Here is a 21819-nt window from a genome sequence, read left to right on the forward strand (position 1 = left end):
CAATTCATTGCCACCAGCCCGTAATATACTGCTATTTAGCAAGAATTATAATGACGGCATTAGTTTATCTTCCTTTTACTGATTATTTTCCGGTTAAAGCTGATTTAAACAATACTAAATATTAATGCATGACCTTTTATAATTGAATTATATTATATTAGGCTAAATATAATATTAAAATATTGCTTTACTATAATGTGAGCCTATATAATGCACGTTGGTGACAAAAACAGGCTGACCTATAATTACTGCCGAATTATATATATTAGACACGTGCTAAAAGTATAATATGTAAGAAATAAAACAACAATTTAAAAATGTATTCAAATTGTAGAAAAAAAGTTGCACTAACAACCCAAAATAACAAAAACAATTCAAAAAACAACCCAAAATATTAATTTGTATTCCGCCCGCACTAACTAACAACATTTTTTTTCATACTTAAGCGCTGTAACTTATGCTTAACCCAAAATATTAATTTGTATTCATTCATACTTAAGCGCTGTAACTTATACTTAACTTTTGTGAAAATAAAAACCAACGCCTGAAGATGGCAGCAAAAGACTATTATTAGACTATTATTTTTGTTAGGAATCAGCTGCTCTAGTCAACATGAACAAACAACAAGCAGTATTTTACAGCTGTTACTAAGCTTGGTTACTGTTACTAAATTGTATTAATTAAATTGTACTTCAAGATTCTTAGTGCAATTATTATTTTCAACAAAACAAACCTTATTGTAAAATTTTACTAAAATCTTGTACACTTCCTATGGAACACATTGCTATCAACAATTTAAGTTAGATTTGAGTACAAAATAAAAATAATGCTGACTGCATAATACTGATATAAATATCATTAGCAGTGGTTAATGCATGCACTTTGATGTTTTCCCCAGGTGTTTTGCAACAAGATGCCCACCCACATTATGGACCCACTGCCGGGGAAATGACTGGTGAGAAGAATGTGTTCCATGGTTTTCAGATCGGCAATGGATTGACAACTTTTGAATTGATTGGCCATTACATTATTGGTGATGCTGCTTATCCTGCTCAGCCATGGCTGGTGAAACCTTTTACAGACACAGGAAGACTGACAGAACAATAAGAGATGTTCAGTGTTAGGATCAGTCGAGCCAGAGTGATGGTTTAAACTGCATTTAGCAGACTCAAAGGATGGTGGTGTTGCCTTTTGAAATGTAATGAGTGCGATTTGGATTTGGCCAGATAAATGGTTTTAGCATGTTGCATTCTGCATAATCTGTGCGAGCAACACAGGGTTAATGCCCCAGAATCTGAACGAATTGTCCAAACAACTTTAAAAACTGATTATTAAAACTTTCTTCCTCCCTTAGCTTTGCTGCTTCAGCTTCTGCCTCTGCCTGACGGCATTCAATCATTTGCTGGAATTCAGTTTGGGTGTTGGGATTGTGCATCCTTTTCCCTTTAAAATAAACAACACTTTTTCAGTCCGTTTCCATAGAAACTGAGGTAACCAAATTAGATAAACTGTGTAGGTGTCATTTATGCACTGCATGGTATGTGTATAAAATCCAGTAATCACATTTGTGAACTATTACTAATGTTTAATTTCTGTTAACATTAACCTTAGGGCTGCAACTAACGATTATTTTGATAATCGATTATCGAGAGCATCGATTATTTTTTTACGATTAATCGATGAATCGGTTTTATGTACTTATATTTTAGTTTTGCCCATTTTTTCCCCCAAGTAAATTATTAACAAAGGGTCTTTATCATTCAACATAGACTTTTTAGAGATTTTAACCATTTCGCATTGTCATATCCTCATCAAAAACATGCCTGGAGTTGAATGTTTTATTATGTGGTTAGTTATCCTTTGTCGAACTCTTCTGCAATCAAAACACTGACCCATACATACTCTAGCAAATTTCACAAGGAGATTTCAAATGTTTTCACCATGGCAGTCCTTAGGGCTCCTAAAGTAGTTTAACATCCCGAACAAAGCTTATTTAAGGAATCTTTCAGAACATATTATCACGAAGAATAAGAATAAAACAGAATTAAAATTGCAGTAAATTGCATTTTATTATTTTTTTTCCTGTAAACACACAGCTTATACCTGGGAAACAGCTTTATAGCTTTATGCTATGAAATTGTAAACAATCCTTCCAATAAAGTGCCAATGGCATGAAACCTGAATGGAACTCACATTTTAAGTAAAATTTAAAGTAAAATCCATCAGAAGGTTGTCCAGAAAAAAAATTGGACACACACAAAAACCTGCTGTGTGAAAAAGAGCAGTAAATACTTAGAAAAAAAGTGCATTTCAAATACATTTAAACATTAACCTCTCTCATTCAGTCATAATTAGGCTGCAAGACAAAGCTTTAAATGTTAATTGTTAAAAAGCAATGTTATCAGCTTTTACGACTAAACATTTGCAAACAACATTGTACTGCAGAATCTACACAAATAAAAGTCTTTGCACACTGTGATTTTCATCGGATTTAAATATGTAGTGGTCCTTTTAACAGTGCAAAATTCAAAACTGTAATAAAGCGATAAAATGTTATCCAAACAGCTTATGCCTGAAAACTGAAAGGAATTCGACAGCCTGTGGGAAATGAGGCAGAAACACTATTCACTCATTATTTGAGAAAAACTTTGCATTGCAGTGCAAAAAGGTCAAACATGTCCTCAAATGTTCAGGGCTTAACAGTTAGGCTCTCTCTTTTTGCTCCCACACTTTGGATGACTTCGTCCGATTAGTTTTATCTTCCGCTTTTTTCTTTTTCTTACTCGAGCTTACTTCACTGCCGCCTGCCTCACCCATCACGCTGATGCTGCAGAGACGCTGTGCGGGAAGCACGTGACATAAAACGAGGCCAGCTATGGCTATCGCTGCTTCTCCTGCTGTACTGGCTGAGTAAAACCTCCGGTGGCTCATTACTGCCACACTTTGGTCCCCCAGATTTAAAATATGCACGAAATGAGCCGCTTTACGGCAAATAAAAAAATTTTAGCAACGAATCGATTACTAAATTAGTTGACAACTATTTTAATAATCAATTCAGTGTGTTACACACATAATTTTATTAAACATATGTTAACCAGACCCCCCTTTATGGGACTCACAGCTGAAAGTGCCCTACCTAACTTAAAATCGCAACAGTTCCTTACTTCAGTGTGTTACACACATAATTTTATTAAACATAAAATATTACAAGACATAGAAATTCAATTAAAAAAAAAAAAAATACATAACAAATACAATGATTTTTTTTTAAATTTCATATAAAAAAAATACATGAAATCAGTCCTGGAGCAATCTAGAAAAGTAATGGGTTGAAAGTCAAATGTCTCATGAGTTTCTATTTCAAATCTGAAGAAGATATCATGAAAATGAGATTCCTGCAACCATTTTTCTGAGACTATGTCTGGTCCCCCCCAGCCCCCAAATATAAAAAATATTTACCAACTGTATTGAAGGGTTCTACAAACTATTTTAGTCATTAAACATACCACTGCATAACTTTCAATCATAAAACAATAGACAGAAACTTAAACATCATCTAAGTGATTTATTTGAGCACTAGAAAAATACAGTAAGAATAATTTGAGTAATAGAAATAAGAAAAATAATAAAGATTTAACTAGGTATGCCAATTACAGTACATCCTGAGATTGCTAGAAATGCAGCATTTACAATGAATTCTGGATATATAGTCAATTATCACGTGCTGATGTGCTGATGGACAGTTATAGAGATGGTAATCATATAAATGTGCCATAAAGTCAATAAATCACACTCTATTTATATAGATGGCGTTCACATTGATAGCCGTGATTACACAGTAATAGCGAGCTGATTTGCACTCAAACAGATGGTAATCATGCAGATACAGGCACAATCCCCATAAAACACACTCACACATATATGAAAAAGGCGATCGCTAAGTTCCGCCTCCATCAGATGACAGGTGCGTCAGAGCGTGCGTCACGAGCCGTCACGAGAGAGCGCCAGAATTCAAATAAACAATCTTTCGCCTATCTTTCACCTAGTTGAACCGTAAATAAAGGAATTATCATCCATATTACAATGTTATTGCTTCGTTGGACTAAACGTGCTCCATGAGATGTCGTTCAGTGGACCCTTACCTTCCTAACTAAACCGGATTTACAGCTGTGGATGTGTTTATGACTCGCTATTACAACGAATCTGGTATATACTGCGTTTTCATTCTTCATGTTTTGGTGTGTACTGCTTACACAAATTTAGCAAATACATTCTTTATAAGCTTTCCATAGAAAATCACTGATCTGTCGTTGATGCTTGAGGCTTAGATCTTTATAATGATATATAGTTTTTCAAGATTAATTTTGTCCCGTTTCATTTAATCTATTCGTAAACATTGACCCGTGCAAACAAAGAGAGTTCAGTACACCCGAGTCTAGAACGGGTTAACAGGTTAACTTTAAAATTACTGTAATTTTGTTCTTCTTTTTTTGGTTGTTTCTCATAATATTAAAACAAAATAAATAAATGTAATAAAAAAAATCACAAAAAAAAAAGTAGAAATATTACTCATAAATAAATATATTCCATAAAAACAACAAATGAAAATAATAAATAATTTATTAATTTAAACACGAGTAAATAAATAAAAATTAGAAAAAGTCAATTATTTTATTAATTTAAACAATAAAATACCTAAATTTCATAAATCACTTTGGTCAATCATTTTCTGTATTTAAACCCTCAGTTTCCTGCATTTCATACTCTAAATAATATCATTAAATACATCTCTTTTTGAGTTCTTTATTAATACATCAATAATAAAAAAAATCATTAATTCTTTAATACAGCCAGTCTTTAAAGCAGTATTAGTTGTTGTTTCTTACATTGTTTACATGTTCCATCAAGGACTCATGACTGAAGGGGTCAGTTGTCTCACTGGCTCAAAATATATCAATATTTCTTCCGAATTAAGCAAAGCAGCATGTGAAATTAGGCAGCGACACATTCAACATCAGACACAGACTTGACATGTAAAATCATCAATAATCATTCTTGTTTATCTGACAAATGATGAGAAACAAACATCCAACTTCCCATTACAATTCAGATATAACTACAAGGAACAAATCTCACATTGTTCAGCAAAAATGTGACTGTTATCTTTTCAGTTTTAAAATAAAACTTGTAATTATTGAATGCTCATTTCATGTCTGTTCATGACTTCTACACACCATTTAAAGAATATTATACTGTGGTCAAATAATGGGTGCCAGCTGAAAAGAGATAGTAATGTGGAGTATAAACCTCACCCTCATGGCCTCAAGAGGTATACTTATAACTGAAGCTATGGGCTGTAGCATCCTTGACCACATACCAGAAATCAAACAAAAGTTAATTTAGTATATAAAATTATACATTAGTAAAATGAAATCTAAAATTAAAATGCACCGCATACACACTGCAGATGGAGTACAGTAGTCAACATTTGAAGTGGATCAAAACCTTTCATCAAAGTTGTCCTAAAACCTTTTTTTTAGGATAACTTGGTTCTTAGGACAACTTTGATTAACTTTTTTGATCCACTTCAAATGTTGACTACTGTATGTGTGAAACAAGCGTTACTGTCAACATGATAATTGATTACACACATTTATTCTGTTATTTCACTGACCAAAGTTCAGCCATAGTGTTAATGTAATGAAGAGAAAATAAGAGACTATAACATCTCACTGTTAATTATTACAGGTAGAATCTCTCGTCAATCCATTGTAATTCATAAACACAGTTTCACTGATCCATAACATACATTAAACCCAGGATAGAGTGGCTGAGTGAATGTGGTCTGGACTGTGTGGATGAGGCTCATTGTGTCAGAGACGCTGTAGAAGGACAGAGTTCCTGCACTGTGATCCACAAACACTCCTATTCTACTGCTGATGGACTTTACAGGGAGATCTTTCCATATGTTGTTGTGTATGAATGAGTAACAGGAGGGAGAGCAGAACAAACTCCAGGACTGATCATTACGTCCAAACTCACACTCATTACCTCGTCCCTTCCTGCTTATGCTCTTATATGACAATGATATAAACACACCAGCACTCCCACTCCATTCAGTCTCCCAGTAACAGCGTCCAAACACACTCTCTCTACACAACACCTGACATACATCAAATCTCTCTCGATGATCAGGATACAGCTGCTCTGTTTCAGTACCAGTAATCACTCTGTTGCTCTCAGACAGACGGAGGCGTTTATTCACTGTGTTGAGATCCAGAGTGAGCCGATGGTAATCTGATGGAGATAAAACACATCAGAATCAGAAATTATGAATCTGTTTGATCTTTTCATGTAGCTGAACTCTTCATGGCCTCTGTTCAGTATAGACAGACTACAGTTCTACCCTTCCACCTAATATGACATTTCCTGGAAAATATCACACCGTGTTGGTTCATCTAGTCTAGAGGAAAACTGAACCAACTGAGCCTGGTTTGCCCTAAGGCTCTTTTCTCCATTTCTGTCACTGATGGAATTTTGGTTCCTTGCCACTGTTGTCCCTTGTCTAGCTACACTTAATATTCCGCAGTATTATTGACTGGACTGGACTGCACTGACGCTATTGGATGAGAACAAAACTAGAATTGAATTACATAATGATACTAATCTGTAAAGCCGCTCTACAGAAGATAATAATTAAATTTGTTTATAATTGCCAAATTTTGTAACATTGACTGTTATTGACAACCCAGGCTCATTGGAAATACGTGCTTGAGGTGACATTTCTGCAAAACCGATATTGTGTACTTTACCGCGGGTTTTGCATCAGTTTCAAAGTTAAATGTCCAGTGAATGTTGCTAAAACGCATGTTCAATACTTGACTGTCATACCTTTTTATTACGTTACTACAGGTACGTATTGCTGCGTTGCTTCAGGTATGTATTGTTGCGGTTTGGAATTTAAATGTCCGGTGAGTGTCACCAGAAGTTAATGTGCCATTGTGCTGGAAATACCCCTACACCAAACCTAGTCATAAACTTGATATAAAACACATTTGCTGATGCAATTGTGCTTTAATTGTGGCATCGAAACTCTGGCCCTGTAAATCATACATTTTGTTTCGAAAGTAATAAGTTGTCAGTGTTTTACTGTCTCTAGTGTTAATTTCAACAGGAAACGGCAGCAATTCGTACATATAGGTAAAACTTTTGAGTTTTGCGGTAATGTACTGTAGATAAAACCACAAATTTCCAATAAGCCTGAGTAGGTTATTGAACTGAACTGAATCAACACTGAACTGCACTGAGAGCTGCATTACAGTAGAATTTTTAATTTCAAGTTTGCATAATTAATTCTGTTACTTCCATGTTTAATTCTGTGAAGGTGATTTGAAACAGTCTGTTTTGAATAAAGCAGTATAAAAACAAAGGATCTTTGACTTTAACATAACATCAGTGTCTCAGTACAGTTTAAGATATCCTGTGAAAATCCTAATTTGCATGATCAATTATCAAACTCTTCTATCATGTTTTCTTTCACCTACTACAAGAAGAACATTAACACACTCAGTGAGTTTTTCTGTTTGTTTTTTTTCTGATGAGTGACTTACATCGTAGTAAGTCGTTCCTGGTCCTGGGAACAATGCTGGTGAATGTGCCTGTGGAAATCAACAGACATGAACAGTGTGATTCTCATGTCAAGAGAAAATTATACTGCATCCATTCCTGACACATTTTTAATATCATGTTCTCCATGATATGAGATGATAATGGAATCATTTCTGAGAGCAGATGAATCTCCAGGACTTTAAATCTATCTGAGATCTTTTTGATCTCCTCTTTGTAGAAATCCTTCTACACAAAAGAAGATTATTATGAAAAAATTATCTTCTGTTTACAGAGCTCAAGTCATGATGTTATGGCATAGGAACCAATGAGGTTTCATGTTATTGACCTGTTGCCATATTTGATATGGTTTCCGTATTCAATGATTTGATTTGCGAGTGAATAATGACTTAAGATTTGGTCTGTTCATCATACAAAGTAATCATAACTTCAGAAGGCTTGAATTAAACCACTGGATTTATATGGATTTCTTTTATGTGTAAGCAGTTGTGTTATATGTAAGTATAGCAAAGTTTTTAACCACTTTTTGTAATGTCAAAATCCTAATATCCTAATAAATATCCTTGTAACAGATCTGCGTAACAGAGCACAGTATACCGGCTGACAGGAGAGGATAATTAGTTTTTACTGACATATGGTCTGACAACATCTCATATGACCGCAGTTCACTGATGTTCTACTGAAACTCCTCACCACCTGTAGCTTTTCCGCACTTGTTTGACTAGTGGCTGACACTGAGGGGAAAATTAAACACATACGTTAACATGCTAATTTTGAAAGCACTAGTTGTTTGATGTTTCTTTGTTCTCCTCATGTATTCCTGTCATGTGATCTCATCATGTGTTACATGTTTTTTAATTTGCTATTTGTTCTGTCGTCTCATTGGTTTTTGCTTTATTAGTTCCACCTGTTCATTGAAAGGTAATAAAATCATCAACAAAGTAGTCCATGTGAAATCAGTGGGTCAGTTAAAATTTGTTGAAGCATCGAAAATACATTTTGGTCCAAAAATAACAAAAATTACGACTTTATTCAGCATTGTCTTCTCTTCCGGGTCTGTTGTGAGTGCGACTGCTGTGACAGTTTATATACGACGCTGCTGACGTGTTTTCTTTGTTATTGAAGAAGTGGATGTTGAGGATTTCATCAGCATCTAGCCTCAACACGCAGACTTTTGCAGCGTAGCCCAGAGCCCAGCCAGCCATCAAGCAAGCCGCCCACTCCACTGTCGGGCCCATCGGCAGCTCCGCTCTCAGGCCCACCGGCAGCTCCGCTCTCAGGCCCACCGGCCGATTCACTCTTGAGCCATATAAGGACAGCAGCATTCTCTTTGACCTCAACTCAGGGGAGGAGATTGAGAAGGAAGAGACAGTTGGCTCTAGCCCCTGACCAAAGTTGGGAGATGGCTCTAGCCCCTGACCAGGGCCCAGAGAGGGCTTCCGTTCCTGAGTTCAGCCCAGAGTGGGCTTGCATTATCGAGTCCAGCCTAGAGAGTGCTCCTCTTCCCACATCGAGCCCAGAGAGGACTGCTGTTCCCGCGTGTGGCACAGGGAGGGCCTCAGATCCCGAGTCTAGCCTAGAGAGTGCACCTGTTTCCATGTTCAGCCCATTGAGGGCTGCTGTTCCCACGTCTGGCCCAGGGAGGGCCTCAGATCTGGAGTCTGGCCCAGATAGGGCTCCAGTTCCTGAGTTTAGCCCAGAGAGGGCTCCTGTTCCTGAGTATAACCCAGAGTTCTATATACGTCTCTGGCTGTAGTGGCCAGGGCGAGTGCCAAACCTAGCCTGATAGGCCTTCAGGGCGCACACACCCCCTCCCCTCTGGAAGTTGAGTGGTGCGAGAACACGCCTTAACCTTAGTGTTATCTGTTCCTTGTTTCCTTAGTATAGATGACACCAGACAATGTGTTCTGTGTGTGTTCCTGTCTGCCCTTTGTTACCCCATGTTTAGATTAATAAAGACTGTTCTTTGTGACTCTCCATTGTCTCCACGTTCCTCGCCTCCTCACAGGAGCACCGTGACAACTGTATGTATGTTAATCCAGGTGCCCACCCTTCAAGAACTGTATACATCCAGAATGAGGAAAAGGGTTCAGAAAATTACTCTAGATCCCTCACATCCAAGTTATTTATATAAACTTTTGCAATCTGGTCAGCGCTATAGAGCCCCAAGTACCAGGACAGCCAGGCACAAGAACAGTTTCTTCCCCAGGCAATCTGCCTCATGAACAGTTAAATGTTCCCCCCATTGTGCAATAAAAATAAGTGCAATAACCTTATATTTATTTGTTACCACCTACATCCTAGTACATCCCTACATCTCATTCTATTCTATTCCTATTCTATTATCTATAGCATTACTGTACATTCAATTTATTTATTTTTCAATTTATTTTTCTATTTGTATTTAGATATGTGTATTTCTTATTCTCATCTTATTTTTTTATGTTCTGTGTGTTGTTGTCTCTGTGTACTGGAAGCTTGTGACACTAAAACAAATTCCATGTATGCACAAGCATACCTGGCAATAAAGCTCATTCTGATTCTGATGTAAGATATGGCTCAATCCTTTGCATTGTACCTAATGAAAAGTTAAAATGTAATAATTTAGATTATGATTTTGTGTGTCAATTGCCTTTTGTAAATCAAGGAACACAGCACCCACAACCTAACCCTTGTCTAATTTTGACTGGATTTTCTAGTTAAAGCTAAAGCAGATTTTTTCCTCACTATGATAGAAAAAGCAAGAGGCAATCTTAGAATCATTTGGAATGAGTAAAAAAAATTAACAGGACAACAAAATGAAGATAAGAAAATTCTAGAACTTAAAGTAAAGGGAAAATCAATAAACAATCCATCTGAGGTGATAGAGATTTTTAATCATCATTTTCTTGATTCCGTAGAAACTATTACTCGTTGCTTTCCGCCTGTGAATACTAATGTCTGTCAAGTTACAATGGTGGAGCCTGTTTTTAGAATAAGGCCTGTTAGTGATTGTGATGTTATGAGAACAATTGGATCTCTTAAATCATTTAGAGCAAAAGATAAATATGGTATGAATGTTGTTATGCTCAAAGAGTCTAGTTTGATTCTAATTAAACCTGTTACTAAAGTTATTAATCTTTCAGTTTTTCAGGGAAAATATTCAAAAGTGGAGATCCCCTTTTCTATTGATAATTACAGGCCAATTAGTATTTTACCCACTGTTTCTAAGATTATGGAAAAACTAGTTGCAGAACAGGTTATAAGTTACTTAAGTAGTAGTTCATTTTCATTGCATCCGATGCAGTTTGGTTTTAGAGCAAAATACTCAACGGAAACCACAAATTGTTTTTTTTTATAGAAAATATCAAAACTTTCTTACATAAAAGTGGTGTAGTTGGAGTTGTGTTCCTTGATTTAAAGAAACCCTTTGAGGCTGTTAATCATAGAATCCTTATGTCTAAGTTATCTTGTTTAAATTTGTCATTGCATACACTAACACATTGAAATATATCTGATAGATATGACTATCCAGTTAAGAGTACAAAATCACCTATCCAATGAATTAGGTACATCAACTGGTGTTCCGCAAGGATCTATCTTGGGTCCAATGCTTTTTGCAATATATATATAAATTATTTTCATCTTGCATGTCCTGGCACTAATATACAAATGTATGCAGATGATCCTGTAATCTTTTTTATGTGGTAATAGTTTCACACAAACTTAAAAATAACATACAAAATGCAACGGCAAAAGTATCGGCATGATTAAAAGAGAATTGCTTACAACTAAATGCGTCCAAAACAGTATGTATGATTTTCTCTAAATCTAATAGTATTATTTAAGAGCTGGATGTTTACGTGTCAGGGGTGAGGCTGCAGGTAGTACCTAAATATAAATATCTGGGAATACTGACTGATTCTAAACTTGCATTTAAAGCTCAAGTTTAAAAGGTTTGTAAGCAGGTTAAGTTTAATCTCTATAATTTTAAGTTTACTAGAGATTATATGTCATTAGAGGCAGCTAAGATGTATATGTCACAGTCACCAGCTCAGCCATCTCAACACACTACACTTACCATCATCCCCTCTGGTTACAACCTATGCTCACTCAACAATCACCACACCTGTCTGACATCAGCCTCATCAATCCCACTTCATAAGCCAGCACCAAACACATGTTGTTGTCTGGTCTCAAGGGTACTCCTTCCATGCCCTTCTCTTTGGCTCTGATAAAGACTGTTACTTACCTGTGCTCTCTGGACTGTGAACTGGAAACAAGGGCTTCATCCTCATCTTTGGCACATGGTGACAGAAGACCAGACCTCAAGAGACAACAGCAGAATGAGCCCCATTTTATTGGATCCTGCCAAACTACTCCATATCCGTACTCAAGATGGCTGCCCACTAGAGGAGTATGTAGAGGAGTTAATCGGACTCTCTCATCTTGTGTCCTGGAGTGATGAAACATTGAAGACTCTTTTCTGGCTGGGACTCGATGACCATATTGTGGGTCAGGTACCTGCAGCAACTATCACATGTTCCCTCACTCAGTATATTGACTATGTTGCTAGATGGTTCCTCCCTCAACGTTGGTGAGGTTGATGATACCCCCATCACAATCAGTCACTAGCAACCCCGTTCACGTCTGTCCATGAGTCTGTTCCAGAGTCCACTACAGCCCATAACTCCGCTCCAGCCTCCGAATTTAACCAGGATTCCCTAGCCAAGATGGCCGACACACCGGAATCCCCGGCCAAGATGGTTGCCACTCCAGAATCTCTGGGTGCTTCTCAATATCCCACCTCGTTTCCTCACTCCTCCGTCCTCCATCCTACGACCCGGAAACTGATCAAGCTCAGCCATCTTGTAGGACATCTCAATTCTCTAATTGCACCGCGAGGGGGCGAGGATCGACGAGTGAGGAGACTTCCAGAGGACCTATAAGCGAGGATAAACAGGTGTATACTTTCCGGAAGTGCTTTTCATTAAAAAACCTGATGCACGTATAAATTCTCCTCCCCCTTCACATCTGTTGTAATAATTGTAATTGATATTTTACCTTTGCAGTTTAAATAAACCATGCATGGCATATATTTCAAACAGGGCATCTTGCTTTATTAATATTTATTATGAATGTCTTAAATAACAAGCTTTAACAACATAAGGGCAGATCCCTTTAGCGCAGCTGATGACGAATTTAACTTAAGCTAAAAGGAGCGAGGATATATAATTTCACTTGATTCAACTCCTACGTCCTTGCATCTTTTCCTTGTGTCCTTGTCTCGCATCCTGAAGGGGTGGAGCTAAGACACAAGGAAAGGAAGCGAGGAAAGGAAACGAGGATGCACAAATAAGAATTGAGAACCACCCATTGTCTGTCATGGTTGCCATGCCAGGACGTATGAGCAAGATGGAATTTGGGCTAAGGCAGACAAGACTAATGTCCAGAGTGGCGGATCCACCGTTAATGCCAGTGCGAGCAGCAGGCATCCTGGTAACCCCAGTCCTTGAATTCAGCCCTGATAAGAGTTCCTGGCTTGAGTCTCCAACCTGTTTCAATTCCAGTTTCTGGCTTGAGTCTCCAACCTGTTTCAACCTCAAAATCTGCTCCAGCTTTCAACCAACTGTCTGTTCTAGAGGCTATGCCTCATTCCACCTCTGCTCAAAGGTGTCCCCATGAATTCAGTTCCTAATCCCGATTCAAGCCCGCCGGCCTCAGCTCACTCAAGTCTGCCGGCTGTTCCGAAGTCAAACACGCCGGCCATTCCAAAGTCAAGCCCACCAGACGCAGCTCTCTCCAACCGGCCGGCCGTTCCGAAGTCAAGCCCACCGGCCGCCCTATTCACCCGTAACCAAAAAAGGAGGAAGAGGAGAAATGGATGGCTCACGGCCCTCTTCCTCGCCCGAGAGCACCCCCCAGAGCTCGCTCCAGAGTCGGCTTCAGCCCCAGAGATCACTCCAGTGTCAACTCCTGTCCCCGAGTTTAGCCCACGGAGGGCTCCTGTTCATGGGTTTAGCCCACAGAGGGCTCCTGTTCCTGAATTTAGCCTACACAATAATACAACACAAAAGTCTACACCACACAAGTCTATCGTCAGAACAGTGTTTTTGTGTTTTTTGAGTCGCAGTGTTTTTGTACGTTTTCATCGTGTCTACCTGTATTTAAGCGTGCATACAGCCGGGAGTTTCTGCTCGATGTTGGCAGAACCACTTTTTTAGAGTTAAACTCCGTGCATGCTGAAGAGCTGTGGGATCTCAGTCTGCTCCAGAGGCCTTCACCATCACCGACCCCCACTGCTGCATCTCGCCCACAGTGGAGGCGCCACAAGCGGCGTGAAAGGAAGCAGAAGAGGGGTAAGAGTGGAGGTATCTGGGCTAGCGGCTAACCCTCACAAGCCAGTTATCCCCAACATTGTACTGGCTAACATACGTTCTTTGGACAATAAACTGGACTACATCTGATTACTACGCTCAACTCAGAGGACTGTAAGAGACTGGTGTGTTTTTGTGTTCACGGAAACATGGCTCAAGAAACGTGTTCCAGACTGCGCTATCCAGCTCGATCAGTTGACATGCTATCGAGCGGACAGAGCTCTCATCACGGGAGGTTAATCACGTGGTGGCGGGCTTTGTGTTTACATCAATGATGTGTGGTGCCGCGATGCTGTTGTGGTCTGCAAACACTGCTCAACCCTTGTGGAGTTTATGATTATTAAGTGCCGGTACTCCAGGAGGATAGCCCATTGATTCAGCGACAGCAGAGACACTAGGAGCCCGTGGCAGGGGATACAGACCATTACGGACTACAAGCCCCCAGCCCCCAGGTGTGCTCACTTTGAGGCACAAAACAGCTCAACTGCACAGAAGACTCCACCTCCTCCCGGCGACCAGGTGATGACGCTGTCCCCGGACATTTTTAACATCTCGCTTAGTCAGGCTGTTGTCACCACATGCCTCAAAGCTACCACCATCATCTCAGTTCTGAAGAAGCCGTCTCCATCCTACTTCAGTGACTACCGTCCAGTTGCACTTACCCCTATTCTCATGAAGTGCTTTGAACGGCTAGTCATGCAACACATCAAGTCTGCTGTCCCCCCCCCCTCCCTGGACCCCTTCCAGTTTGCATACCAGTCCAACCTCTCGACCGATGACACCATCTCAACTATCCTCCACTCAGCACTCAAAAAAGACTCATACGTCAGAATGCTGTTCATAGACTTCAGTTCAGCATTCAACACAATCATCCCTCAACAGCTCATTCACAAACTGGTCCAGCTGGGGCTCAACACTTCGCTGTGCAACTGGCTGTTAGACTTTCTGACTGGAAGACATCAGGCAGTACAGGTCGGCAGCAACACATCCAGCACCGTCACACTTAACACTGGGGCTCCCCAAGGATGTGTGCTGAGCCCCCTCCTCTTCACTCTGCTGATCCATGACTGCACACCGTCACACAACTCCAACCTCTTCATTAAGTTTGCAGATGACATGACTGTGGTGGGTCTCATTAGCAACAGAGATGAGACAAACTACAGGAGCGCGGTGAGCTGCCTGGCCGGGTGGTGCAGTGATAACAATCTCTCTCTGAACGTGGAGAAGACGAAGGATATTGTTGTTGACTTCAGGAGAGTGCACACTCAGCATGTTCCTCTGACCATCAACGGTGCGTCTGTGTAGTAGTGATGGGTCGTTCGCGAATGAGCCGACTCTAAGAGCCGGCTCTTGTAGGTGAACGACGGGAGCTGGCTCGCATATCTGAAGAGCAGGCTCTATTTTAAAAAAATATAGCCTATAGAAATTAAATCATTATGTAATAATGAAATAATGGATGCATTTTATTTAAAATAATTGACTAATTCAAAGAACAAAAAATTATTATATAGGCCTAAAGGCGCACATATTCGTTTCGACTGTCTGATCAGCCTCACATTCTGTTTCTGTCAATCATACACAAGGTGTCAACCAATTATACGGTATGAGGGAGGGGCCGAGCCATCACACACACACCATATAAAACGTAACTAGTGAGATAGTTCATGCTGGTTATATAACATGCCAAAAAAAGGGACCAGTTTAATCCTTTCAGTTATTTATTTTTCTTTAATATGGATTCTATTACGTTGTTCAGATTCAGATTGTATTTGTTTTGTAATGTTGTTGTTTCTATACATTAAAAAGTTGTAATTTAAATGCAAATGTTTAATAGTATTCTTTTTTCATAAATCAATGCATTTTTAAAGAAATTGTGAGACATTGTGGGTATGATTTCATTTAATAATTTAATTAGAATTGTTTTCACACCTATCATAATAAAAACATTATTGTTTTTTAAAGAGCTGTTTGTTCAGTGAGCTGAGTCAAACGAGCCGGCTCACGAAAAAGAGCCAAAATGCCCATCACTACTGTGTAGAGAGTGAGCAGCACCAAGTTCCTGGGTGTGGACATCACAGAGGACCTCTCCCGGACTGAAAACACTGCACCACTGGCCAAGAGAGCACAGCAGCATCTCTACTTCCTCTGCAAACTGAGAAGAGCCGCGGCCCCCATCATGTGCACCTTCTACAGAGGCACCTTCGAGATCATTCTGCTGCATCACTGTGTGGTATGGCGCCTGCAACGCATCCTGCTGGAAGACCCTTCAATGCATAGTGAGGTCAGCTGAGAAGTTTGTTTGTGTCTCCCTCCCCTCCCTCCAGGACATTTATGGAACCCGTCTCACCCGTAAAGCCCTCTGCATTGACCCCACCCACCCGTCACACAGCTTCTTCAGTCTGCTGCCATCAGGGAGGAGACTGCGGAGTCTCCAGGCCAGGACCAGCAGGACAGCTTCATTCATCAGGCTGTCAGGAAGCTGAACTCCCGACCTTGCCCCCCCCCTTCACCATGCACCACTCTGAACCTCAGTCCCTACCCCCCGCCCCCACTAACACACTGGGACATGCACCAGACACTTTGTACAGCACTGGTCTGCTCTCTACCTCATTCAGCAGTTAACTGACCTCATTCAACCACCTCTTCTGTCAGTTTAAATAAAGAACTACTCTCTGAGATTTTTGACACTTTAATCAGACTGAATAAGCTCTTTTGCGCTAGTCATTATATCTGCACTGTTTACTTTACTGGTTTGCATTCTATCTACCATTTGCCTTGTGCTGCTTTACTTATTTTTCTTTATTACATGACCTATTTGTATAGTTGTAATTTATATTTTATTATCTATATTTAATGTTCTACTGTTAGTGTTATCTGTATGCACCAAGGGTCTGAGAGTAACGCAATTTCAATTCTCTGTGTGTATGTACTGTACATGTGGAAGAACTGACAATAAAGCAGACTTGACTTTAGCCCAGAGAGGGCTTCAGTTCCCGAGTTTAGCCAAGAGAGGGCTTCTATTCCTGAGATCGGCTCAACGAGGGTATCTGTTCCAGACCAGAGTCCAGTGCAGGCTCCAGGCCCTGTCCAGAGTCCAGTGCAGGCTTCAGCCCCTGGCCAGAGTCCAGTGTCTGCTCCTCCAGAGCGCCCTCCAGTCTTCCCTACTCCTCTACCAGAGCTCAGCCTGGATCCGGCATTCATCACAGAGTTAAGCCAGGAGCTCTCTCCAGTTCCAAAATCTATTACAGAGCCTGCCCCAGTCCATGAATCCGTTCCAGATAATGAGAGTTCTAAATACTTTCCAGAGGAGGAAAGCCCTAAATTCACTCCAGAGAATCGTGAGATGGCTCCAGATTCCGAGGTCTACCCTGAGAATGTTCCAGATTCCGAGTCTAGCACAGAGATGGCTTCAGTGTCTGAGCACAGTCAAGTGCCAACTTCAGCCTCTGAACACAAAACCGTGTCCGCTCTCATCCCAGAGCTCAGCCAAGATCCCGCTCTCACCCCAGAGCTCAATCAGGATCCTGCTCTCTGAAAAGACTTCAGTCAGTATCCTGATCTTGCCCTGGACTTAAGTGAGAAATCCACTCTTGAGTTCACTCTAGTTATTAAACTCCCGCTGTGGTGGCTTCTGCTGCAGAACCTCCTGAAGTGAGCTCCTCTCATCGCATCAGCAATTACTTGTGAATTCCCTATTTGTCCTGCCTTAACCAAGGAGGCTGTTCGTGAACCCCTTGAATGTCCTGTCATGGCCAGGAAGGCTTTCTGTGAGCTCTTTGCCTACTTTGTTGCGGTTGTAGAGGACTTTGTTAATCTGTCTGTGCTCTATGTTCCAGTTGTGCCTGTTCTGCCTTGGTGGGTATCTGCTCTACCTGTTCCTCCCTGGTGGACCTCAGCTTCATCTACTCCACCCTGGTGGGCGTCGGCTTCATCTGCTCCACCCTGGTGGGTGTCACTTCTGCCCTGGTGGGCTTCTACTCTGCCTGCTTCCCTCAGGTGGGCCTCAGCTCTGCCTACTCCGCCCTGGTGGAATTCAGCTCTGATGGCTCTGCTCTGGCTGGCTTCATGCTTTGCCTCAGTCTCCAGATGCTTTGTTGAATGGACCTGGCCCTCAGTCCCTCCTCCTGTTCTGCCTCCGCTCCACCATCCTCCTGGACTGTGTTGTTTTTGGAGCATCTGGAAGCCACTCCTTCGAGGGGGGGGTGGGTACTGTCACAGTCAACAGCTCAGCCATCTCAAGATACTACACTTCCCATCATCCCCTCTGGCTACAACCTGTGCTCACTCAACAACAGTCTCATCAATCCCACTTCAAAAGCCAGCACAAAAAAAAGTGGTTGTCTGGTCTCAAGGTTACTCCTTTCATGTACTTCTCTTCGGCTCTGCTAAAGAATGTTACGTACCTGTGCTCGTTGGACTGTGAACTGGAAACGAGGGCTTCATCCTCGTCTTTGGTACATGGTGACAGTATATGTATTCTATGATTATTTCTCACATGATTTACTGTTTAACCACCTGGTCTCAGGCGAGTTCAGTGATTCTATTAGTGAAACCATTAGAGTCCTTATACAAACGTACACAAAGTCTTTGACAAGAAATCGGTACATTATCGTCATTGTCCAATACTGAAAAAATATAATTTAAGTTGGGAAAACATGATTAAGTATGCAAATGTATGCTTGATGTATAAAATTATTTATGGTTTATCTTCTCCCCCTTTTGGTCAGTTAGTTAGTATTAGAACAACTGATTATAGTTCTACAAGAGTAGCATTAAGAGGAGACTGTATCATACCGCTTAGACAAAGTAATTTTTCTAAGTCTGCTTTTTCTGTCAAAGCTGCACAGGAATGGAATACTATTCTGACAGCTATAAGAGATCTAGGCACATGCTTTATTTAGGGTTCAACTGAAGAATTGGTTAAGTAGTACTCAGATTTGTCAACACTAGAATTGTATATATGCTAACTATCCTATTATTGTTTGTATCTTGTTTGCATTGTTTTTAATTGATCCTATTGTTTTCAGAAGACTACTGTATGATTTGTACTGTGTAAGTATAACATTTTCTAGTATGTATTTTTAATTCTATAATAATTTTTTATTTTTTTTGTGACTTAACATCTTGTCCAGGGACTACGGATGAAAAATAGCCTTTGACTAATTTTGGAACATTTACAGGAATGTTTTATTAATGTACAATGTCCCTGTCAACTGTTTTTAATTCCTACAACTATCTGGTCTCTGATTAATTAACATTTTAATGCTTCAAAACTGCAGTGTTCTGTCAACTTGTGTACTGCCGCTATAAATATCTCTGCATTTTTTTTCTTCTACAACAAAATCATATTTCTTTCTTTTTGACTCACTCAGCAGTAATTGTGCAGGGATATTATCTCATCTCCCATGGCATATAACAGGGAGTTGTATTGCATTGGTTTTGCACTCAGTCCTGATGCTAGATGAAAGCAATCAAATTGTCTGATCCATCTTGTATAATCCACTGAAATGGAGAAGTTCAAGGGCTCTGGGGATAATATCTGCACTGTAGGAACAGCCTTTTTTCGGTTTCTACATCCTCCTCCCACACTCTCCCAGCTTATTTGTAATGAAGTCCCTATCAGCCCCTTTCGCACCCTTTTTCAAGCCAGGTCACATTTAAGTCAAGTTTATGACTACTAATGTCATGTCTTTATTTCTGTTTTGTATTGATTTATTTTAATAAACTGCACCTGTGTTCATTCAATTAGCTGTCAGTGGATGACCCATTACATCCAAATTACAAAGTAAGAATAAACTCAAATGTGTTTTTGTTTGTTTGTTTTCTGTGCAGGGGTTTATTTACCCCTGATGAGTTTTGAATTGGCTTCAACAAGCGCAGGATCCTCAATACTGCTCTCAGCTTGAGCTGTGTGACAGAGAAAGAGATCAGAATGAAAATACAGTGACATAAAACCAAACAAATACATCAGCTAAACAAAGGGGAAAGCTTAGGCTGAAAGCTAATAGTTATCCTGAAAACCACCACACTGTAAACAATGGCTCTGTGAAAAATCAATTCTAGAAAAATAGTTTTATTTTTATATTTCAGATATATTATGAAAAATGTATTCTTTAGTTTCACGTTATATATTCTTTCGGTAACACTTAATAATGATATTACAGTAACAAAGTTTATAAATCATTTCCAAACTAGATGATTGATAGTATATAAACTGTAGCCTCTGCATTGTTAATTCATTTATAAATTAAGAACTAATTACGATAAGTTAACAAAGCCTACAGGACATTATCCAACTCTTCACATATAAGCTAATTAAACCATCATTTGTTAATTACAGTGATAATGAATGAAGAACTCACTATTTGTGAATAGCCTATTAATATATAAACAATGTAGAGACTACAGTATATTAGAGACTACAGTATATATACACATTATAACAGATTACAAATGACTTGTAAATACTTTATTACTGTATGCTTATTTTAAAGTGTGTACCAATTCTTTAAAGGCACATCTAACAATTTGATTTTAACTTAGATTTACCTTGCTTTTGTTTGTTCTCTAACTGTTCAGCCACATGGTTGTGGTCCATCTTCCTCAGGATGTCCACGGTGATCTTTACAGCTTTTTCTGGTCCAAAACGCTTCATAATCAGATCCACTGTGTCAGGAGCATCTGCCTTCTCCAGAGCAGCAGCTGAAAAGCAATTACGATTCCTTAAGTACCATTTAAACCTCTTCAGTTCATCTGTGACTAGATCATCCAGAGCGGCCAGAAGCTGCTCTGAAACAGACGCCATCACCCTTCACTGATTCACCCCTGCAAGACAAGCAGAAAAGAGCATTAGTAGATACAGAACATCATCTGATTTGTGTTAAAAAGCTATAATTACTTTGATAAGGTTGATAACTATTGTGATACACAATGTCTTAATATTGTTAGAAACTAAAATTCTAAAATCAATGGAAACTTTAAATCTAGATAGAACGTACCGTGTAAAATGAGGACCTTTGTATAAGATTCTTCTTCCTCCTCTGAACTGGCATCCTGGTAAACAGGTGAAACCAGTTTTTCAACAGAGAAATGAGAGAAACCCTGGGGGGAACCATTAAAAATCTGTTCTTCCAGTGAACTTTTAGTGTACTTTCATATCAGCTCTAAGAAATTAAATTTTCGTGGCCACAGAAAATAACTTTCTTACAGTATTAATGCATTAGAACATGTAGCTAGATCGGAATCATAAAACGAACATTATCCACAAGCAGTGACAGAATCATAAACTCATGTAATTTGTCCACAAAAGTTTTATTAACTAAACACTAACACAAAAAATTCTATAGAAACAAACATCCAAAACTCCAAAGAACTGGTTGGGAGTTTCCTACCAGATAGAAAGTGAAGACATGGCTGTAGTCAAGGCCTGCCAGGTGCACCGCGCCGGCCCTTGGACTAAGTGAGTCCAGCAACCAGAAGACAAAACAGAAGAGCAGCAGAAGATGATGAGAGAAGAGGGAGGTCACTGATGTAGTGGGCTTTTAAGTTTTGGCAAGGACACACCTCCAGGGCATCAGTGAGCCAATGGTAACAAAGTTTCAGAGGGAAAGTTTACGATCCTATGGTTGAAAGCTGGCTCATTTGCATGATCATACTGGGCAGGCAGTTTTATGTCCCTTTTGCTCTGATTAATATAACAAGCATACAATGCATGTTATGAGGAGGTGGTATGAACCAAGGATGGTGGATCAAACAAGGGTAATTTTGATATCAAACATGGTACCAACTGGGTTACATTATGTAATAACTCTATAATAAGTCATGTATAAAACAGTAT

At 39.6% G+C, this 21819-nt stretch overlaps 1 protein-coding gene across 1 annotated transcript; it reads right to left on the bottom strand.

Moving 5' to 3' along the window:
- Window positions 1-4847: 4847 nt before the first annotated feature.
- Window positions 4848-21056, bottom strand: LOC109073314 (stonustoxin subunit alpha-like). The gene is made up of 5 exons (XM_019089455.2): window positions 20981-21056; window positions 20532-20807; window positions 19827-19889; window positions 7611-7658; window positions 4848-6297 (listed from the first exon to the last, which is right to left on the bottom strand). The coding sequence occupies exons 2-5, from the start codon at window positions 20785-20787 to the stop codon at window positions 5777-5779; spliced, it is 888 nt and encodes a 295-aa protein (XP_018945000.1). The 5' UTR covers window positions 20788-20807; window positions 20981-21056; the 3' UTR covers window positions 4848-5776.
- Window positions 21057-21819: the final 763 nt, after the last annotated feature.

Source organism: Cyprinus carpio, chromosome B4, assembly GCF_018340385.1.
Source record: "Cyprinus carpio isolate SPL01 chromosome B4, ASM1834038v1, whole genome shotgun sequence".
Taxonomy (NCBI): Eukaryota; Metazoa; Chordata; class Actinopteri; order Cypriniformes; family Cyprinidae; genus Cyprinus; species Cyprinus carpio.